At 37.9% G+C, this 20,383-nt stretch overlaps 1 protein-coding gene across 3 annotated transcripts; it reads left to right on the top strand.

Annotated features, from left to right (window-relative positions):
- The first annotated feature begins 11,223 nt into the window (after positions 1 to 11,223).
- On the top strand, positions 11,224 to 15,218 carry LOC149245215 (uncharacterized). Of its 3 annotated transcripts, XM_089457699.1 has the most exons (10): positions 11,224 to 11,475; positions 11,579 to 11,728; positions 13,128 to 13,208; positions 13,343 to 13,431; positions 13,551 to 13,625; positions 13,725 to 13,783; positions 13,902 to 13,988; positions 14,155 to 14,295; positions 14,435 to 14,488; positions 14,794 to 15,218. In XM_089457699.1, the coding sequence occupies exons 2-10, from the start codon at positions 11,606 to 11,608 to the stop codon at positions 14,859 to 14,861; spliced, it is 777 nt and encodes a 258-aa protein (XP_089313825.1). In that variant the 5' UTR covers positions 11,224 to 11,475; positions 11,579 to 11,605; the 3' UTR covers positions 14,862 to 15,218. The 3 variants fall into 3 exon arrangements, with proteins under 3 accessions (XP_089313825.1, XP_089313827.1, XP_089313826.1); XM_089457701.1 differs by having other exon boundaries at positions 11,228 to 11,728; positions 14,431 to 14,488; positions 14,794 to 15,080; XM_089457700.1 differs by lacking the exon at positions 14,435 to 14,488 and having other exon boundaries at positions 11,237 to 11,728.
- Positions 15,219 to 20,383: the final 5,165 nt, after the last annotated feature.

Here is a 20,383-nt window from a genome sequence, read left to right as displayed (position 1 = left end):
CGAGGAGAATCTGGAGGACTGTCATGTTTATGTCAACATTCATAAGTCAAGATTGTATAAGGTTGCATGCAGGTATCCCTCCTTCCCATGCACATACATGATCCACTGGATTGTCTCACACACTAATCCTGAGACAATGATGCTGAGCAGTTCCAGTGGAGTAGAGCTTGTTACCTTCAAGATAGAATATTATCAACAAATGTATCATTTACCATAGCCGGTGAACAAGATGGATACACTATTCTACACTCCCAACAACAACGAAAACACAAGATACATATTGAAGCATTGGGTAAGGGAGCCATCAAAGTTCAGGACGACACCCAACCAAATCTACAAGACAAAGACACTCAGGAAGGCTTACCAACTCTTGGTCGTCTTTGCATGTCGCTTGTATGGTCAAGAGAGTATGAAGAGATTCCGGTAGAGTTGGGTTGTTATGTTGGATCAGTTGAGTGAAGGAAAGCCTTTCAACTAGTTCTACATGTTGACTCTTCAGCTGAAAGTGAATGTATCAAATGCCCAGAGTCTGCCTAAGGATCAACAAGCAATATTCTTCATGTCTGCCTACTTGCTCGATGCAATCTGTGCCCGTCAATAGTTTCCTAGCATGGGTTGGGCATGGACACCTTCAGAGAATGTTGTGAACATATATTGCAAGTTGCTCTCAGAGTGCAGCTACCGAGGAGTCATGGCTAGACTATTTGACCACTTCATTGCCCCTCTGTAGACAATGATCTTTGAAAATATCCACCTTGCATGTCCCAAGAAGCAATGGAGGCGTTGCTAAACATTGTAGATTGGTACACCTCACCCGATGGCATCTTCATCAGGATGTACAACTCGGAGAAGGCTCTGCATTTGGTGTCGAAGTTTGCCACAGACAAGCTGGTCGTGCAGGAGGTTTCATACCACATCTCAATAGGGTTATCAGCTGGATTGCATAGGAGGAAGAAGGCACAATGGCCTATTCTTCCTTTGCGAATTGGGTTGTACTTGATCCTGAGTTTGAAAGAAGTGGATGATAAGGTCGAGGACTTCAAGAAGTTTAAGTTTGGCACCAAGGGTTTCAAGCCGTACGATCCACATGGCTTATGCAGGGACCACTGTACGAGAGTGTACTAACCTTGGATCCACAGGGCATGTCATTGGCCAGAGAAAGACCCTTGGAGATATTTTTATAACTCCTCTAGGGTCAATGAACTGGTTAGCATGGCAATAGAATGGCTAGTAGCACTCAAGGCAACACCACCACATGGAGAAGAAACAACAACAACAAGAAGCAACAAACATGCGCAAGACAAAGGTAAGAGGAAGATTTTCGAAAGTGCATAGGTGGATCAAAGCTACAAGTTTAAGGAAGATCCACTTGTTGAGAGAGTAGCCTTGGAGATAGAAGCAAAGAGGTGACAACGCGACAGGAGAGGAGCACAAAAAAGGAGAGATAAGAAAAGACTGAAAGAGACAGAGAGGAAGCTGTAGGAAGTAAAGCAGAAGCTCAAAGAAGAACAAGAGTTGCGCAGAATAAAGAAGGAAGCATAACAGGAGCAGGAACAAGAACATGAATAGGAGGAAGTGCAAGGTGCTTAGACAACACAAACTGCACTGATACAGGTTGAAGACTAATATCCACCAGCAGTAGATGATGAACAGGGTGAGCAGCCGCCAGAATAAGAACTTGCTCAACAGGATGAATCGATGGATGAATAGATGGATGCGAAGATGGAACGAACAGAACATGATCAAGACGCTGACCTCATGCCAAAAGCAACTGAGGTCACCCCACAGGCTTCACCAGCTCCAGTAGTAGAGTAAGTCCCAAGTGAACAAGGGGATACCATTCTCCTTGAGGATGATCAGAGTGCACATGTGTACAACATATCCTTTAATGAGTCATAACACAAAGTTGTACTGGCATGTAGAGTGCACATCTAGGATGAGCATGCATCACCTACGCACTTTGAAGAGTGGGTGATTGTGTCAGATGTGCGAAGACATACAACTGCCTTGGCCGATGCTACGAAGGCTTATTCTGAAGCCACGAGCTCAAGTGTGAAGTTCTTGATAGCAGAAAATGAGCACATGGCTAAAGAATTACAAGCAGTCAGGCATAGAGAGGAACAATCCATAGGATCTGCCATAGCAGAGATGAAGAAAACGATACTTGCCGAAGCATCAACTCTTGAGACAGTCATGAGGATACTTTTTGACAAGTTCGTCACCATGCACAAGGCAGTTGTCCATATACATGGTCATCACCAGCGCTACATCAAGATAGCACGCACACTCACAAACATACATGCCGCTGTTGATCATGTACAGACATGGAGAATGAGGTACAAGGGAGCCCTACTTCACTTGCATAAGATGATGAAGCTGCAGGTAGAGTTGGACAAAGCATACATCTGGAGTCTGATCTAGAACAATAAGGAACTCTTGCCACTCATCACCAATGTTGAGGCTTCATGTGCATGGTTGTTCAGGAGTTTGGATGTCATGGTGAGAAATTACGACACCCTGTCAATTGGAACACTCACCGAAGCCAAAGAGAAGAACCAAGTTTGACTTAAGCTCGATGCGTACTTTGATCAATTGATGCACATGGCCACTAGCACAGATTTGCAGATCAACGCAGAGAACATGCAGAGATATGTGGTCGGTCCAGTCATTCTCTAAACTAAGCTGTGCATGTTACAAGACGAGTTCGACAGAGGTTCCATATCAATATACCTAGAAGTGATGGAGGCAAGTGTTTGTTTCCAGAAAGACGTCATCAAACAATATACAGACACCATTGCACAATACCAAGCTTGGTATCAGTTCATTACTGAAGATCACAAAGATGATGTTGACGAGTTGGTCTTTCCACAACCGTTCGAGTCTTAGTGTTGTCTTATCTAACCGACTCAAGCCTATTTTTGTCCCACATGGGTATATGTGGAAAATGTATTATTATTATAAACATGATGTAAAGTAAAATTCCAGGTGTCGTTAGTTGAATGCAAACAATCATATGTAATGTAAAGAGTTATATGTAATAAAGTTGAAGAGTCATGAGAGTAGCCCAAGAGTCAAAGGGGAATGTTAAGGGTCATCCCACCATTTGTTATAAATAGAACCTCATAACTCATAGAATAGGCTTTTGGGAGCCAAACTTTTGCTAGGCATTGCTTAGAGCAGCTTGGAGAGTATTGTGGCGAGCCTTGGCTTCTCCACAGTGCAGAGCGAGTACATCTCTTTGGAGGAGTAGGCAATGTTGATTGTAACATTCCACTATTGGGGCTAGTGGATGTCATGGTTGTATGTATGGATGGAACTTTCACTTTATATAATATAACAGAACCAACATGTCTTCATGCATATGTTTTTATTGTAGTTCAACTATTCTGGTTACTTTAGCAATGTATGTTGTTTAACTTACGCATTTGTGTATGAACTATTTTGTATATGATTGTATGAATCTTGTTGAAGTTGTGTTGTTGGTTTAACCCATCACTTTGGATTGTCGACTATTCTGCTTTCCAATTTTTGATGTCATTCAACTTGTGTGTTCCTTTCAGGTTGTGTACTATTACAGGCTTCTAAGGGATACACTTCCTTTTCCCCTTCGTGTGTTAGAACCTCCCCATGCATCTCTCTTGACTCGCTACAAGGTCACACACTTGCTTCCAACAAAGATATCACGCTTACCTCTGTGCACTATCGTAGTCAAGGCATAGATTTACTATCCACTGCTGGGACTCCTACTCCAAACGTGTTGAAAATAACAAAAAGAAATGATAAAAATAGAATCTAGAATATTCCAATTTTAATTTGTCCTTGAATTAAAATTGTGAATTAAATTCGAATTTAGTCTCACCAGCTGCTTGGAAAATAATTAATTAATTCATCTTGAGTTAATTAGTTGGAGAAATTCAAGTTAGAAGTCTTTCTGAAGTCATGCAACAGTTATCCCTTAAATTAAGGAGATTATCTGTTAATTAAGGAGATAAGATTGAGTTATATTTGAGTCGTAATTAGTTAGCTCAGTTTACTGAGTTAAGTCCAGTTAAATTAGTTCCAAACTGTTTGAGGAACTAATTGTGAGTTCAGTCAGTTAATGCATGCATGCATCCAACTAATGTACTCCACATAATTGAAGATTCTCTCATCAGTAACTCATGCATGTCTATTCTGAGAGAGACAGAGTTGAGATTAAAGACAGGGACAGTGTACTATCATTTGCATGTTTTCTCCTATAAAGGAAACTCATGCATGTAGAAGGAAGAAGGTTCCTTGAGGATTGCGTAGTTCTGACAGGGTGTAGGATCAGTGTGAGTGATCAGTCTTCCACTTGGTAACAGGAGGATCACCCAGGAGAAACTGCGCAAGGAAATAGGAGGCTTGGAGGGCAGAGGAGAAGGTTTGTGAGAAGCCTTATTTGCCTGTGAGCATCTAGGAGGATTGTACTGAGAGCTGTCTAGCTATGAGAGCTAAGGCTTGGTGTAATTTTGATATATTTCCACCTTGTATGATAATACAGATAGTGGGGTTTTAGCTGAGGCTTTCCCCTGAGTATTTTTTGTGTTTCATGTGCATTAATTCTTCTTCTTATGGTTATATGTGTTCAGCTTTGATTCAGCTCAATCTTTAAGCTTCCGCAAGTTTGATAGTAGAAGTAGATTATAGTATTTTGCTTTGGTATATTGCATTATCAAGTTAATCTACAGTTAGATTTTCTACATAGATCTCAGAGGTAGATTTGTAGAGAATTTGCAGGAAATTCTACATGGTATCAGAGCCAATCAGAGCCTAGTTTATCGGAGCTGTGAACAATATACAGAGAAGAGAATTCAAAGTTTGAAGTTCGGGGTTGCAGGTGCAAATCAAATTCATATCATACTTCAAATTGAGATGGGTCATTATGCGACTAATTGCCCATCGAAGAAGTCCAAGAAGGGATCCTCGGAAGGATCGAAAGGTGAGGCATTAGCCTCTCAGTTCGAAATGGACTTTACTATCATCACATGCATGGTTTCATCAATGATGGGTTGTGTCTGGTATCTTGACAATAGAGCCTCATTCCACATGACGGGAGATAAAATTTTATTCAGTACCTTGGAGGAGAAAGACCTCAAGATGTGCATAGAGATGGGTGACGACGAAAGGTTTAGTGTTTCAGGAGTGGGCACGGTTGATTTTCAGAGGGAGCGTGGACCTTCTATCACCCTGACTGATGTGAAGTATGTGCCTGGAATGAAGAAGAACTTGGCATTGGTCGCGATGTTGGAGGACAAAGGCTACGATGTTGTCTTCAATAAGGGAAATGTTTTCCTTAGACACATCACCACAAGACAAATGAAATAAATCGGTTCACGAGTTCAGAACCTATATGCTCTTGAGGTTCAAGATGCATGCAAAGCCTTGAGGAGCAAGTCAAATGTTAGAGACTTGGTGGTTGAGAGGGAGAGTAAATTACCTCTCAACATGTAGTCCCAAAAGAAGTCTCAGACAATTGTGGAGGAGCCACAATTGTAGACACTGAGTGGAGACCGAGTGGAGGCATCCACTCATGCAAAGACCTCCAATAGGGGGAAATTTTGAGCCAAGTCAGCAGAGGGATCACATGCAGCCATACCTCTAGGTGTGAGGTGGAGAAATGTGAAGTGATAGTCCCAAGAAGGCTGAAATTGGCAGGGTTCATTGAGAGGTTTTATCTCATGGATCGTACCTTGCTACGGGAGCCCAAAGTACATAGCAGCAGGAGGAATCAATGGGATTGATGCAGTCAAAGATCAAAGTGACAGAGGCTAAGCAGTGAGATACTGAAGAGTGCAGAGAAGGATTGAAAACAGTGCAGAAAGGCTGAGTCAATAGAAGCACAGAGTTTTTCAGTCGACAGAGGCAATCGTAGTCAGAGACTTTGATAACAGAGGCATCATTCTAATTCAGGTTGGATGTTTTTTTGTTTTTGGAGTTGCTAGAGCAACAACACTAGAGAGAAGTGTTGCATGCAGAACATTCCAAAGGTTCAGGATTGGAATCGAGTTGAATTCGTTTCTTGTTGAGAGATAGCAACAAAAAATGATAAAAATAGAATCCAGAATATTCCAATTTTAATTTGTCCTTGAATTAAAATTGTGAATTAAATTCGAATTTTGTCTCACCAACTGCTTGGAAATTAATTAATTAATTCATTTTGAGTTAATTAGTTGGAGAAATTCAAGTTAGAAGTCTTTTTGAAGTCATGCAACAATTATCCCTTAAATTAAGGAGATTATCCATCAATTAAGGAGATAAGATTGATCTATATTTGAGTTGTAATTAGTTAGCTTAGTTTACTAGGTTAAGTCCAGTTAAATTAGTTCCAAACTGTTTGAGGAACTAATTGTGAGTTCAGTCAGTTAATGCGTGCATGCATCCAACTAGTGTACTCCAGATAACTGAAGATTCTCTCATCAGTAACTCATGCATGTCTATTATGAGAAAGACCTAGTTGAGATTAAAGACAGGGACAATGTACTATCAGTTGCATGTTTTCTCCTATAAAGGAAACTCATGCATGTAGAAGGAAGAAGGTTCCTTGAGGATTGCGTAGTTCTGACAAGGTGTAGGATCGGTGTGAGTGATCAGTGTTCCACTTGGTAACAGGAGGATCACCCAGGAGGAACTGCGCAAGGAAATAGGAGGATTGGAGGGCAGAGGAGAAGGTTTGTGAGAAGCCTTGTTTGCCTATGAGCATTCAGGAGGATTGTACTGAGAGCTGTCTAGCTGTGAGAGCTAAGGCTTGGTGTAATTCTGATATATTTCCACCTTGTATGATAATACAAATAGTGGGGTTTTTAGCTGAGGCTTTCCCCTGAGTATTTTCTATGTTTCATGTGCATTGATTCTTCTTCTTATGGTTATATGTGTTCAGCTCTGATTCATCTCGATCTTTAAGCTTCCGCAAGTTTGATAGTAGAAGTAGATTATAGTATTTTGCTTTGGTATATTGCATTATCGAGTTAATCTATAGTGAGATTTTCTACATAGATCTTAGAGGTAGATTTGTAGAGAATTTGCAGGAAATTCTATAAAATGACCTGAGGTCTAGTTGGGACTTCTTACCGAGGAGATCCCATGACATGTTGGTGGGTCCACCACCATCAACACTACCATACTTTTCAAATCCTCTGAAAAAGTTGAGATATATATTTATAAGCCATAGATATCAAATAAGTGAACATAAACACACAAGGTCTTGTACTAGTCATAAATATAAAAAGGAACATCATAATCCATAATTCACATATGCATAAGTAAATTTACACTTATATGTGTATTTAAATATGGATGGCAACTGAAGGAGGGACTTTAACTCTCCACCCAACCATAGGTCAACTATACTACAACTTTTTTATCGCTAACCACCCCCACGCTGGATCGAAAATATGAGGGGATGCTTGCTCAAGGAAAATTCACACCAAAGCTTGGTAGAAACCCACGAGATGGAGTTCACTGTCCTAGTGGTTTAACAACTTCTCTCTAGTAGTAAGCACCATAATGACTCACTTACTCTTTGAGTTCAATCACAAAGCTTCAACCAAATTCCAGATGGGCTATTACTTAGTTCCAGGAGATTGAATCCACTATTTAGGTGGTTTCACACTTGTATTTTCATAGCAAACACAACAACGGTATGCATTCCATTGTACATGTGGTTTAATAGCTTTTCTAGCAAACACCATAGTGGCTTAGATTGCCTTGTCCAAGTGGTTTAATATCCATACAATAAGCACCATAGTGATTCAGTCATCCACTGAGCTTCACATTGACCACACAAACTTAGACAAATAGTATAGTGGCTTCAAAAACACATCTATACAAGGAGTATCATCCCAAATCACCAAGCATTGGGCTCAACCACAACTCCAACACTGTTCCTTCTTGCTTTCGCTCTAATAGTCCCTTCCATTGAACTCTGTGACACTTCTCTGCGAATAATTTTTTTTGTTGTTGCTCCCAACTCTCCTTCTTTTTCCTTCCCTATTTGACTCCTCTTTTTTCTTCTTGAGGCAACGACTCTCATCGTCTCAATCCATAAGGGGGATGGGGATGGGCACAATCCTCTGCCCATATGCACAATCCCATCTCTTCAATTCTGTTAGCATGGTGGTTGGGTTGATAGATAAGGTGTTAAGGAATTTAATGTGGTTAGTTATGACCTGCTCATGGCATGCAAAATAGTATAGTGGCTTCAAAAACACATCTATACAAGGAGTATAATCCCAAATCACCAAGCACTGGGCTCAACCACAACTCCAACACTGTTCCTTCTTGCTTTCGCTCTAATAGTCCCTTCCATTGAACTCTGTGACACTTCTCTGCGAATAATTTTTTTTGTTGTTGCTCCCAACTCTCCTTCTTTTTCCTTCCCTATTTGACTCCTCTTTTTTCTTCTTGAGGCAACGACTCTCATCGTCTCAATCCATAAGGGGGATGGGGATGGGCACAATCCTCTGCCCATATGCACAATCCCATCTCTTCAATTCTGTTAGCATGGTGGTTGGGTTGATAGATAAGGTGTTAAGGAATTTAATGTGGTTAGTTATGACCTGCTCATGGCATGCAAAATATCCCCCCCCCCCCCCCCCCCCCCCTGCCCATATGCACAATCCCATCTCTTCAATTCTGTTAGCATGGTGGTTGGGTTGATAGATAAGGTGTTAAGGAATTTAATGTGGTTAGTTATGACCTGCTCATGGCATGCAAAATATCCCCCCCACCCCCCCCCCCCCCCCCCCCCCTACTTAGGCTTTGGTTCCATATTTCCCACTCCTTCAATCAGCCACCAATTAATTTCTCATTAGTTTTCATTTGTTCAAAATCAATCGTATTGGCTAGCTGTGGATCACACGCTAGTGCTTACCTAGTCATATTTTCATATATGGGGTGAAATGAAAAGGGATATTACATCTACCTCCTAATTTTTCCTTAATGCTACATAAAGGGCTTTATCCTAGTCTTCTGTGTGGAGAATGATGTTATGACACCAATTCTTACACTTAATCCAACTTGGATTAAATCGGAGTATTTTCTTGTTGGAAACATGATATGCAAGTTCAACAACCTATTTCTCTCCTATTTCCCAAGTTGTTTTGAGCATAAGTTGTGAGCAAAGGGTCATCGGTTTTGGATGATGCTTAATTATTTATGAAATTTTTATACAAAAGCTCTAACAACAACCTTGATATGGGCCAACCTAGTTATTATTTCTTTGGAATATTGGGATTGTGAGACTTTCATAATGAATGATAATTCTCTTGGTATGTTCATCCCCTTTTCCATGTCAAAAAATCATGTGTATGTTTTAACTAGCTATGTAGTATATGTTTATGCATATTTAAGCAAAGGTATGTCTCATTGTGTTGGAAAGTGACTATTGATGTTAACTTAATCCATAGATTATGAACACTTATCTTTTTGTTGGAAACTTTGTTTTGAGTATGGTCATGTAGTAAGATCTTGCTTAAAGACAATCTTGCCACGGCTGACAGCTCTCCACAGTTGGATCTCAGAGGTATGGAAGCCTCTAATTCCTAATGCAATTAATATCTACCCCTGTGCTATGGGTTTCTTTATAGTATATTTTGAAAACCCTGAAAGCAGACAATGTATTCTAGATTCCGGCCCTTGGTTTTGGGAAAAATCAGGCCTATTCATGAGGCCATGGAACCCATTATTCTATCCCTCAACAACAGTCATAACCTCAGCGCCAGTTTGGGTGAGATTTCCGAACCTACCCTTGTATCTCTGGAATTTCTCTTCACTAAAAGCCATTGGAAATGCAATTGAGAAATTTTACTGCAGGTGCCTACAAACAGAGGAATATGCCAGAACCACCTATGCACACATCTATGTGGAAATGGACTTCAGCGTGGGATTCCCAGTTGAAATACACCTAACAAGTAAAGACTATGTGTGGAACCAGAAACTCGATTATGAAAGTGTCCTCTTTAGATGTCGATCTTGCTTTGATACAGGCCACCTAGCCAAAAATTGCCCAAAAGCCTCCCAAAAAAATTCTGCTAGAAAAAATCACCACAGATCTACATGGTGGAAAGGAGCACAAAAGGAACACTACACTGTCATCAAAGAAGAATACTCTCGAGAAAACTCTGAATCACAAGAAATCGGGCAAGAAAGAAACAACTCTCAAGACAAGCAGGGGGAAAGCCCCGCCCAACAACAAAAGAGTGAACTTGACAACCCCTCAAGCATCAACAGTTATGAGGGTTCGAATATCGCACAAAATAAATCTTCATTTAACAGCAAAGCAGATCTCCTAGACCAAACTTCTTCTCCGACTATCTTCAAAAGGACGAACACAATAGATCGCGAAGCTAAGACACCAATGTCCCAAGAATCAGAAGAGATGAAGGAGATGCAAGATAAAGAAAGTTGGAAGACCGTAGAGAAAAAAAGAAAGCTACAACACCAATCTCGCCAAGAAAGACGAGGAGCCAGACAATTAGAAACTAAGAAAGAAAATTATAGGTTAAATAGACCAATTTGGTCTAAGTGGATGTTAACCATCATCATCATCATCATCAGAAAACCTAGTCAAAATACCTCTTGGTAAAAACACTCATTGTTATATCAATATATATTGCCCATTCTTATTAAAAAATTAAGACAAAAAATTACTCATTTCCACACCAACATCGGGTAAATCCAACTAAAACTTTGTAAAGATACCATATCTATTCTTCTAGGCTTAATTTAAGTGAAAATTATGATACTTAAAATAGGTTAAAATTAACACAAAACTTAAGATAAGTGAAAATTAGCACAAATTAGAAAAACGTAAATATTTTTAGTAAAAGCATGATGTATCCCCATTGTTGTGAATATCAAAATTTATTTGACAAACAAGCCATTCATCATTTGAAGGTAGGCATAGCTGTGATATGGCATCTTATGGTTATGCAGCTTCAAGAAGGCCATATTGTTTACACATCTTATAAATATTCACTATCAAAGATGTTTCAGTGCCTATTGTAAACCACTTTGACGCAGGTAATATTGTTTGATTTAGATTTTCATTAAATAAAAATATAAATGGTAACTATTAGTTTAGACAAATCCACTTACCATTTGAATTGAATCCAATTTTAAAAGAAAGGAAGTGAATTAGGTTATGGAGGTTGGGGTTATCATCAGCCTTCTTGGATGAGAAGGCAAGGGAAAATATATACGAGTTTCCATCTTCACGAATACCAGCCCGCCACCTGCTGAAGTATCAGTAGAAACGAAACGGCTCATCACATTCTCCATTGCATGCATGCTACATATCTACCATCATCATCATATATAAAACACACACTCGTAAACATCAAGAAGAGACACAGATGCACCTTCTTGACTACTCCCTCTTGCACTTCCCACCTTTAAACTTGGCCTCTTCATCTGCTCATCCGGCTGATTATATTACTCGGGGTTTGCTTTTCTTAGGTCTGCTGTCTGTTTCAGTATGGTTTTTGTTGCAGAGAAGGTGTTTATATCTGGGTATTGATTTTAACTGAGATTTCTGGATTTTGGGTTTTCGAATTGAAAGGGCATTTGAGGTCATCGAAGAGCCAGCATGGACAGATATCAAAGAGTCGAGAAGCCGAGACCTGAGTCGGCCATCCATGAGAATGAGATTCGTGTCACCACCCAGGGGCTCATAAGGAATTACATCAGCTATGCCGGCAGTCTTTTACAGGTAATTTGATGCATTCTTTTACAGGGCTCTGAGTTCTTGAATTTGGGTATTCAAGTGGTCTTCCTTTGAATTGGATTCTTTTGCGTCAATGGCCCACATTTGAAAATTAACAAACTCGAAGTGCAGGCAAGCTTGTTGATAACAGAGGGATTGAAATTGGTTTGTTAATTTACATGTTCTTTTCTCTTGTTTTATCCTCACATATGATGGGAAGCTATGATTCGCGCATTCTGATCAGTATAATGTTTCTTGTTTGAACACATCCTGATCTTTGCATTTCATTATCTTTGAATATACATTCACCTAGGATCTTGCTCTGTGATTGTAGTTGTTTTTCTGTTTTTTTTTTTTCGGGTTTTGAGGATAAAATTAAGCGATCAGAATTTCTATCTGGCAGTTGGTCAGATTTATTAATTATTTGAAACTTTAATCGGATTTGCACTTTCAAATTTCATTTTAGGATTTTGTGTTTTGATCGGTGTTTCTTTGGCAATTTATCTTTGAAGTTACCAAGGCTACTTATGATAGTTGGGATTTTCATAGGTTCTTGCCATCAGAAAAAACAAAGGCAAGATAATAAAAGCAGAAGAACAAATATTCAAACCTAAGAATGGGTTACCCCATCTTCGTCTCTCATAACCTGTCTAATCTTTTTATATAGTTTACATGCCTCTCCTTCAGTTATAACACAAGAAACTTCCATTTAAACTTCTGTTGCAGAACACCAATACACTTGCAACTACTAGGTATAAATGGGGTAAGAGACAGGAAAAGTCAAGATTTAACGCATTGCATTTCTTGTAGCACTTGGATGAATGAACAATTCAGGTAATGGCTGCTAAATGTCATGTTCTCATAAAGTATATTCCAGGCTTTGATTATCGTTCCTGGTATCGTATGGTAGCTCATTTAGTTGTTAATGGAATTGGTGTCTTGTTCAATAGCCATGATATTGAAATATCTTTGTACAAGAGCAAAGACAGAATTGGATATGCTATGCCCATAAGATTCATGTTTGTTTTTAACCTATTCCACCCTCTTAGAGGTGCATCTGCTGAGTTGGATAAGATTCGTGTTTGTTTTTTAAGATCTTCCACCCTCTTAGAGGTGCATCTGCTTTTTAAGGTCTTCCACCCTATTAGAGGTGCATCTTGGAGGTGATTTATAGAGATTGATATATATATATATATTTTCCATTGATGAATAACATGGTTACTGTTTACATAAATGCATCTGTGCGACGGTTGATCCGGTATCCTCGCCGACCCAAAATCAGAATTAAGGTCTATTCTAGATTAATAAGGAATCAGTGTGATAAACTATTCTAGGTCTCCAGGGGCCTTTAACACTGTAAATACGGGGATTGGTTTATTTACTAATATGTTTTATGGTATAGCAGGAAAGAAAGGCACCAGAAATTTCCTTGAAGGCAATGGGTCAGGCAATAAGTAAAACCGTTGCTGTCGCTGAGATCTTAAAAGTGAGACTTCTTAAATTTACGATCTCAGTTTTTTTAATTTCTGAAACCAAATACCTGAAAACCTGTTTTTACCGGAGCTTCTGGGTGTCAATGTCAAAATGCCGACTCTATTAAGTTCTATCATCTTTTCGCAGCGGCGGGTTCCTGGTTTGCATCAAACCACAGTTATTAGCTCGACAAGCATAGTTGATGTTTGGGAGCCTATTGAAGAAGGACTACTACCGTATGTTCCTTTAAGTATACATATTACATCCGTTTCATTTTTTCTTATTTTTATTTTTTATTTTTGCTGATCGGATGTTTGCTGTATTCTGTCTTTGCTTTCGTTGTTCTGCTTTCCAGTCTGGAAACAACTCGACATGTTTCTATGATATCTATCACTTTGGCCACTAAGGAATTCGATATGAAGTCACCAGGGTAAACATTTGATTAAAATTTTGATTTTGTATCTGATCCATCCATTGTTTGGGGTTGATTAACTTTCACAATGTTTGGTTAATCATGAATATTTGGCAGTTACCAGGCTCCATTACCAATTGATCAGGTCAAACAACCAAATGCTGGTATTGATGGAGGTGAACTCTGTTTCATTTGGAGACCATGTTTGTTTTTGTTATCTCTGAACATTGTTGGTTTTTAAATTTCTGAGTGGGTTTCTGCTTGATCTATATTCATTGTTATAACGTTTTTCAGATATGCAAGGTGGTATAGCTAGAGGACGTGGCAGAGGTAGAGGCAGAGGCAGAGGCAGGGGTTGGGGCCGAGGTTGGGCTATTCCATGTATGGTATTCATAAGTACCTAAAACTTGAATTAAGTATTTTTTTTAAGGATTTTATAACCTGCATGTTGTGAAGGTTACACTGCAATTTTTTTTAACAAAATGTGTATTCTGCTCTATTCCACAATGCCTGAAATTGCGTGTTTTGATCTGTCTCATTTTGCCAGATAATGGTGGCTATTATAATTGGGGGTGGGGTCGTGGCCGTGGTAGAGGTCGACGAGGACGTGGAAGGCAGGTGAATATGCTTGAAGACGGTAATGCTTATAATGGACAAGATTCAACTAATTTTGCTCCTCGAGCCCGTGGTGAGTGCTAAGCACATGGATTGCGACTAAATAATCTCTTAGAAATTGAGCACAAATTAGAACAGATGACCTCTGTTTTAGATATTGAGCATAAAATTGAAACTCCCTGAATTGCCCTTTTTTAACATTCTTGAGTTAGAATTGAAGATCAGTGAAACAGCGAAATCCCTGGATTTGTCTTTTATTTCAAAAGGTATAACAAATATTTCTTGATCACGTTCAGTCTTGCATTCTTGTTATGATAAATTTTTGGTACCAATTTGCAGTGTATTGTAGCATTTGTCTATTCTTCTTTAGCTAATGTTGTGCAGTTACAGACCTAGATACGTCATATTTAATTTTAACCTTGATTTATTGTAATAGGTTATTTATTTTGTAGCCTCAGGCCGTTCATCCTTAAGTCCATATTGTGCAGTTAAGTGTCGAGATATATTTATATATACACACACATGCTTAGGTTCATCATTTTCCATCACAACATCTTCTTTTGACTGGCAGGAGGTGTCAGAGGCAGAGGTCGAGGTGGTCGAGGAAGGGGATTGGCTGCAAATGAAAGTGTAGCTTGATTTCTAATCTGTTACATGCAATGAAGCTGTCTTGGTTTCTCTTGCAATATTTTAGACAAACTTCTTTGGAGCAATAACTGCTGGTTATTGTATGGTCTGGGAATTATTCAGTTAGCATGTTCTTCATGTGAAATTTTGGTTGTTTATGTCGATATTATGTGAAACAAGAGGGCTTTAGCTGTGCATTTTTTCCCCAATGTTTCTGCCAGCAATAGCTGATTGTCGCTTGAGGCATGTTTACCTGCCATTCTCATGTTCACATGGCATATTTGGGAATACTACACTCTTGTGGTTTTTTCTCTCTGTAGCAATAGAGAGATTGAGGATTTGAGTTCACGGTGCTTTGCCATGTATATACGTTTTTGTAATTTCCAAGATATGAATTTCAATGTAAAGAGAATTTTTGTACAGATAAAATGTCTCTCCTTGACAGTGTTGTTTCTGTGTAATCATTATCTCAGTTCATGTTTTCTTCCTTCCTTTTATTAAATTAATTGATACTAAACTCCCATGAATTATAGTCATAAGCTTGCATTTTCATGAATTGGCAGTGTCGTTTCGGTGTAATCATTGTCTCACTTTATGTTTTCTTCCTTTTAAGAAATTAATTGATCCTAAATTCCCGTGAATTATAATCATAAGCTTCCATTTTCATGAAATGGCAGTGTTGTTTCCGTGTGATCATTATCTTCCTTCCATGTTTTCTTCCTTCTATTAAATTAATTGAGACTAAATTCCCATGAACTATAGTCATAAGCTTGCATTTTCATGAATTCTGTTTTCTTAGAGATCTATGTGAAACCAACATGGTAAAACCGACTTTCTGGGCAGGGCTGGCCTTTAATTTCAGTGACTTCTCAAGAGTCAATATAGATTAAATTATCATTTTGCAGTCTTTGTTCACTGCAGAATAGTGGTTTCCTAACTGTTAGGCTTTCTATATTTCATCTAACTCAGGATACATCTAAATCAAATATTAGATCACTTGTGAATGTGTTGTATCTGTTTTCATAATTCAGATACATGTACATCAAGATTGTATCTTCATAACTCAGATACATGTACATCAAGATTGTTACATACATGAGACAAACAACATAATTCTGGCAAGATTGCATCGATCTATCATCATAAATAATGTACATTGAGATTGTTACATCCATGAACCAAACACGGTTCTCGCAAAATTTCCCCAATAACAGGAAGCAAGGAGAGCTTTGGCTTTAACATAAAGAGTATCTCGATCTTTTTAAAATGGCATTCTTAGCTTCCATTTTATATTTATTTGTCTGCACCCAGGATCTCTATCTTTTCTAAAATGTCATTCTAAGCTTCGAGCACACATGATTTGTTTTGTTTTATTTCCCTTTGGCTGTGACATGAAGGCCTAAAAGGTCTAATTGATAGATAAAATTATTTTTGTTTGTTTGCTTTGTTTTATTTCCCTTTGGCTGTGACATGAAGGGCTGTTTGCTTTGTTTTATTTCCCTTTGGCTGTGACATGAAGGGCTAAAAGGTCTAATTGATAGATAAAATGATTTTTTGTTTTTTAATTAATTTTGTTAAAATTTGATAAAGATTTTAAAGAATATTTAAGTACGTTGAATTATTTTTTGCAAGGTTTTAAAAGTGCTGAATCCATTTTAAAGAATGTTTAACGGCGTTGAATTTTTTTTGCAAGGTTTTAAAAGGGCTGAATCCTTTAATGGCGTTGAATTCTTTTTTGCAAGGTTTTAAAAGTGCTGAATGCTTTTATGCATCATAACAAGAAGAAATCACAATTTTACCTAAAAACCTCCATGTCTATCAATTAGACTGGGAAAAAATCATTTTATCTATTAGGAAAACTGCAATTTTTTTATATGCACTTTTTTGCACTTTTTTTTTAACCCGACATTGTTACCTTCCATTTTATATCTTTGTTATATACTAATTATTTGTTTTCTTTCCTTTTTCATCAGTATAGCGGTTTCATTTGTATTGTAATCTTCTTTTCGAAAAGTGGGGTTACATTCTGTCATCATGAAAGAATTAGTTGCTCCATTTTTTTAAAAATTTTTTTAGTTAACTTTTGGAATTATGCGGCGATTATGTTAATGTTTGCTGATTTATTATTTTTTGAGGTTATAGAATCGGTTTTTGTCCAAATCTGTCTTTTTAAACTTTTGGAGCTCTGTAATTATTATATAAATGTCTGCAGTTTCATTATTTTGAGAGGTTATTTAATTGGTTTTTTGTCCGACAGTTGCATTTGGAGATTTTCCATGCAAGAGAGGTATGGAAACAAGCCAATTTGTAGAATTTCCGTGCAAAAGAGGTATAGAATACTCGGCTTGATAAAGTAAGATAGATAGTCTTGAACAAACTTACTTTCTTTCTTCAGCTTGATAATTTAAAATAAATGGTCTTGAACATTCTTATATTCTTTCTTCAGCTTGATAAATTAAGATAGATGTTCTGGAACAGATTTGCATCCATTTTTGTTTTCCACAATGTTAAAGTCAGTTTAGTTTATGAATGTTGTATACAGCCTCCTTTCTCCCTATATATTTGGTGTTTTTCTTCATGGCATATATTTTGTTTGTGAATATAGTACGGATACCGTTTTTCATAGCATATATACTTGAATGTTCATTAATTAAGATAGGCTTGAACAGAGTTGCATTCTTTCTTGCTTTATGTTGAAGTCAGGGTCAGTGGTTAAAGCCAGTTTAGTTTGTAATGTAGTATATGGTCTGTTTTTTTCATATATACTTGTTTTTCATGGTATATATTTCGTTTACATTTTGTTTCAGAATGTAGTACGCATTCTGTTTTTCATGATATATACTTCAATTTTAGGAATTTTAGGATAAATAGTTTATTGGTGATTGCTATGCCTATATATTTGTACCAATGTAGTACACATTCTGTTTTTAATGATATATATTTGAATTTTAAGTTTTCATGATATATATTTCAATTTTAAAATAAATAGTCTATTGGTGACGGACATACCAGACAGATCCACTCGAAGGGATCACTTTCACTTCACACATTTACAACTTTTTGTAAAATTAATTACCTTAAAAACTTCAATATTTCTAAATTAAGAGAGGGATCACTTTCACATTACACATTTACAACTTTTTGTAAAATTAATTACCTTAAAAACTTCAATATTTATAAATTAAGAATTGCGAATTGTTGATGCATTTAGGTTGGATTGATGCTCACACGCTCCAAAATGTTTTTTCATCCCATATTGAACTCCAAAATGTTTTTTCTTCCCATATTGAAGTTGGCCTAAGCTCAACCTAACTAGGAAAAAATGATATATATAATTTTGAATAAAATTATATCCTTTCTTATTTTAAGATTAAATTCAATTTGTTTGGTAATGTAATTATACAAATCAATCACATACAATATTTTTGGTTTTTGTTTTTTTGGGTATATTTTGGTCATGAATGTGAGTACAAAGGTACATATTTTGTTCATCACTGTAAATGTATCATTGGGTTTTTATGGTATATGATTGATACTCTATGCTTCATTTCCTTTTTTAACATAGTTGGTTATTGGTTTTTCTATTCAAAAAGAGGAGGGAGCAAGCTCCCCTTACATGATTTTTGGAGCTAGTCAGATTGAGAGGGAGGGCAAGGAGAAGGCACCATCCCAATCAGCTGTGTTCCTGATTTCAAAAATTCCAAAGTTTTCCTACTACTGACTGTTTCTAGATTCTTACACACTGCTCCAAAAATACCTGACATTTACATTTCATAGAAACTACTTAGATAGAAACTTGAGTTGTTAAAGCTGATGCGTGGAAAATCTACAAAAAGATCCTATTTCTTATTTACAGTGGGCTCTTCTTTTGTCTTGTTGTTGTTGTTTTTGTCCCCAGAGACTGAGTTTTTCCCAGTTTGGTTGGTGAAGATTCCATCCAGGAATGTTATAGAATTCTCCAAATGTGCGCACTTGTTGTTAAGAGCTTCAATTTGTGCATTCTGGTTGGCAAGTCTTCCCATTAAAAATGCATTTTCTAACTTTGACTGGCGTCAAATTTCTCTTACTGTTTCTCTCAGCTGATCAATCATAAACTTGTTGGTTCTGCAATAAGCACATTTCTCGTTCTTGGATGCTTGATCAAGGGGATCCATTTTCCCTTTGCACCGAATGAAGACCTTTGCAATATTCTAACTGTAGTTATGAGGATAGTGTGGCCTCGACAGAGGAAGGATCGACACAACAAATCTTTGCATAGAAGGAGGCAATAAAGAGTTGCGGCCTAACAATAGGAGCACCAGCTTATACTGAATGATAGAGAGGCAACAAAGAGCAAGGAGGCCTGAAACGAAGATCGCAGTCCGATCTTGATTTGTAGAAAGAATAGAAGGGAAAAGGGATGTGCTCTGTGAGCGAGAAGCGGGGAAACAGAGCGAAGGAAGGGCCGAAGAGACAGAGCAGAGGGTGAGAATGTGGGGAGAAGAAATGCGAAGGGAGGGAGTGGATAGAGCTACAGGGGAGGGAGAGAATAAATAGAAGAACATGAGGGGAGGGGGCATCAAGCGAGAGAAGGACAGGAGGAGGTCACATGGAGAATAAGAGGGACAAACATTCAAGGTGATCGAAATTGGGCAGAGAGCAGCAACAAGGAAGATTTGAAAGAGATAATGCTCCAGTTCTGATAAGAAAGGTGCAAATTTTAATGTAAGCCAATCTAGATTACGAAGTGACTATGATTGGATTGAGAGGGGGAATGAATGATTATGGAATTGGTAGAAAAAAATATCATTTTCAATCCACACTTCTCCTAGGGATCGTGCCACTGCTTTATTTGCTTGATTGTTTGCATTTTTTTTGTTTTCCCTTAAGATATGCATGAAGGTGATTTGTCCCAAGTCTTTTAGTTGTTGACTAATCCTGGTTGTGATTTGGCCCAACGTTGCATTTTTCGGTTTGGTCTTCTTGACCATTGCTTGGATGAAGATGGAGGAATCTCCCAAAATGACTAGGTTCATTAGATTATTTATTTATTTATTAATATTTTTCTCCCAAAAGAAATCCATATGCCTCTGCCTTGTTGTTTGAGGCTGTGCCTAATTCCCACTCGAAAGAGATAGAATTATGCCTGCCTTGGTCAAGAATAATGCCTCCTGCACCTGCTTTCCCCAGGTTTGACTTTGATGCACCATCAAAGAAAAGACAATCTATTAAGAGCGTTCAACCATAGAATGAATTCTTCCTCCTTTAAGTGGATTTTCCAACTATTATTGATCTATTTCCTTTTGGGTATGTTTGGCAGTTTTGGCCTGTTGTTTGCATAACTGATCCATGCTCTTTCTTCCTATTGTAGCTAGTTGAAATCTATTGTTCTTGTTCTTTAGCTGACAGGAATTCTGTAGCTAGCCCCCATGTTTTTGAGAGCACCTTGTTAACTTCTGACTTATAGTTCTAAAATATTTGATTGTTCCTTGCAAACCATATTTGCCAGCAGAGGAAAGAGGGTAAGATTATCCAATATCTTTTAATAGTGTTCT

Source organism: Pinus tabuliformis, chromosome 7 (genome assembly GCF_031772625.1).
Source record: "Pinus tabuliformis cultivar Carrire ecotype Pingquan chromosome 7, CPIR1, whole genome shotgun sequence".
In the NCBI taxonomy this organism is placed as follows: domain Eukaryota; kingdom Viridiplantae; phylum Streptophyta; class Pinopsida; order Pinales; family Pinaceae; genus Pinus; species Pinus tabuliformis.
The sequence above is the reverse complement of the archived record's forward strand: the minus strand, read 5'-3'. Positions and strand labels throughout refer to the sequence as shown.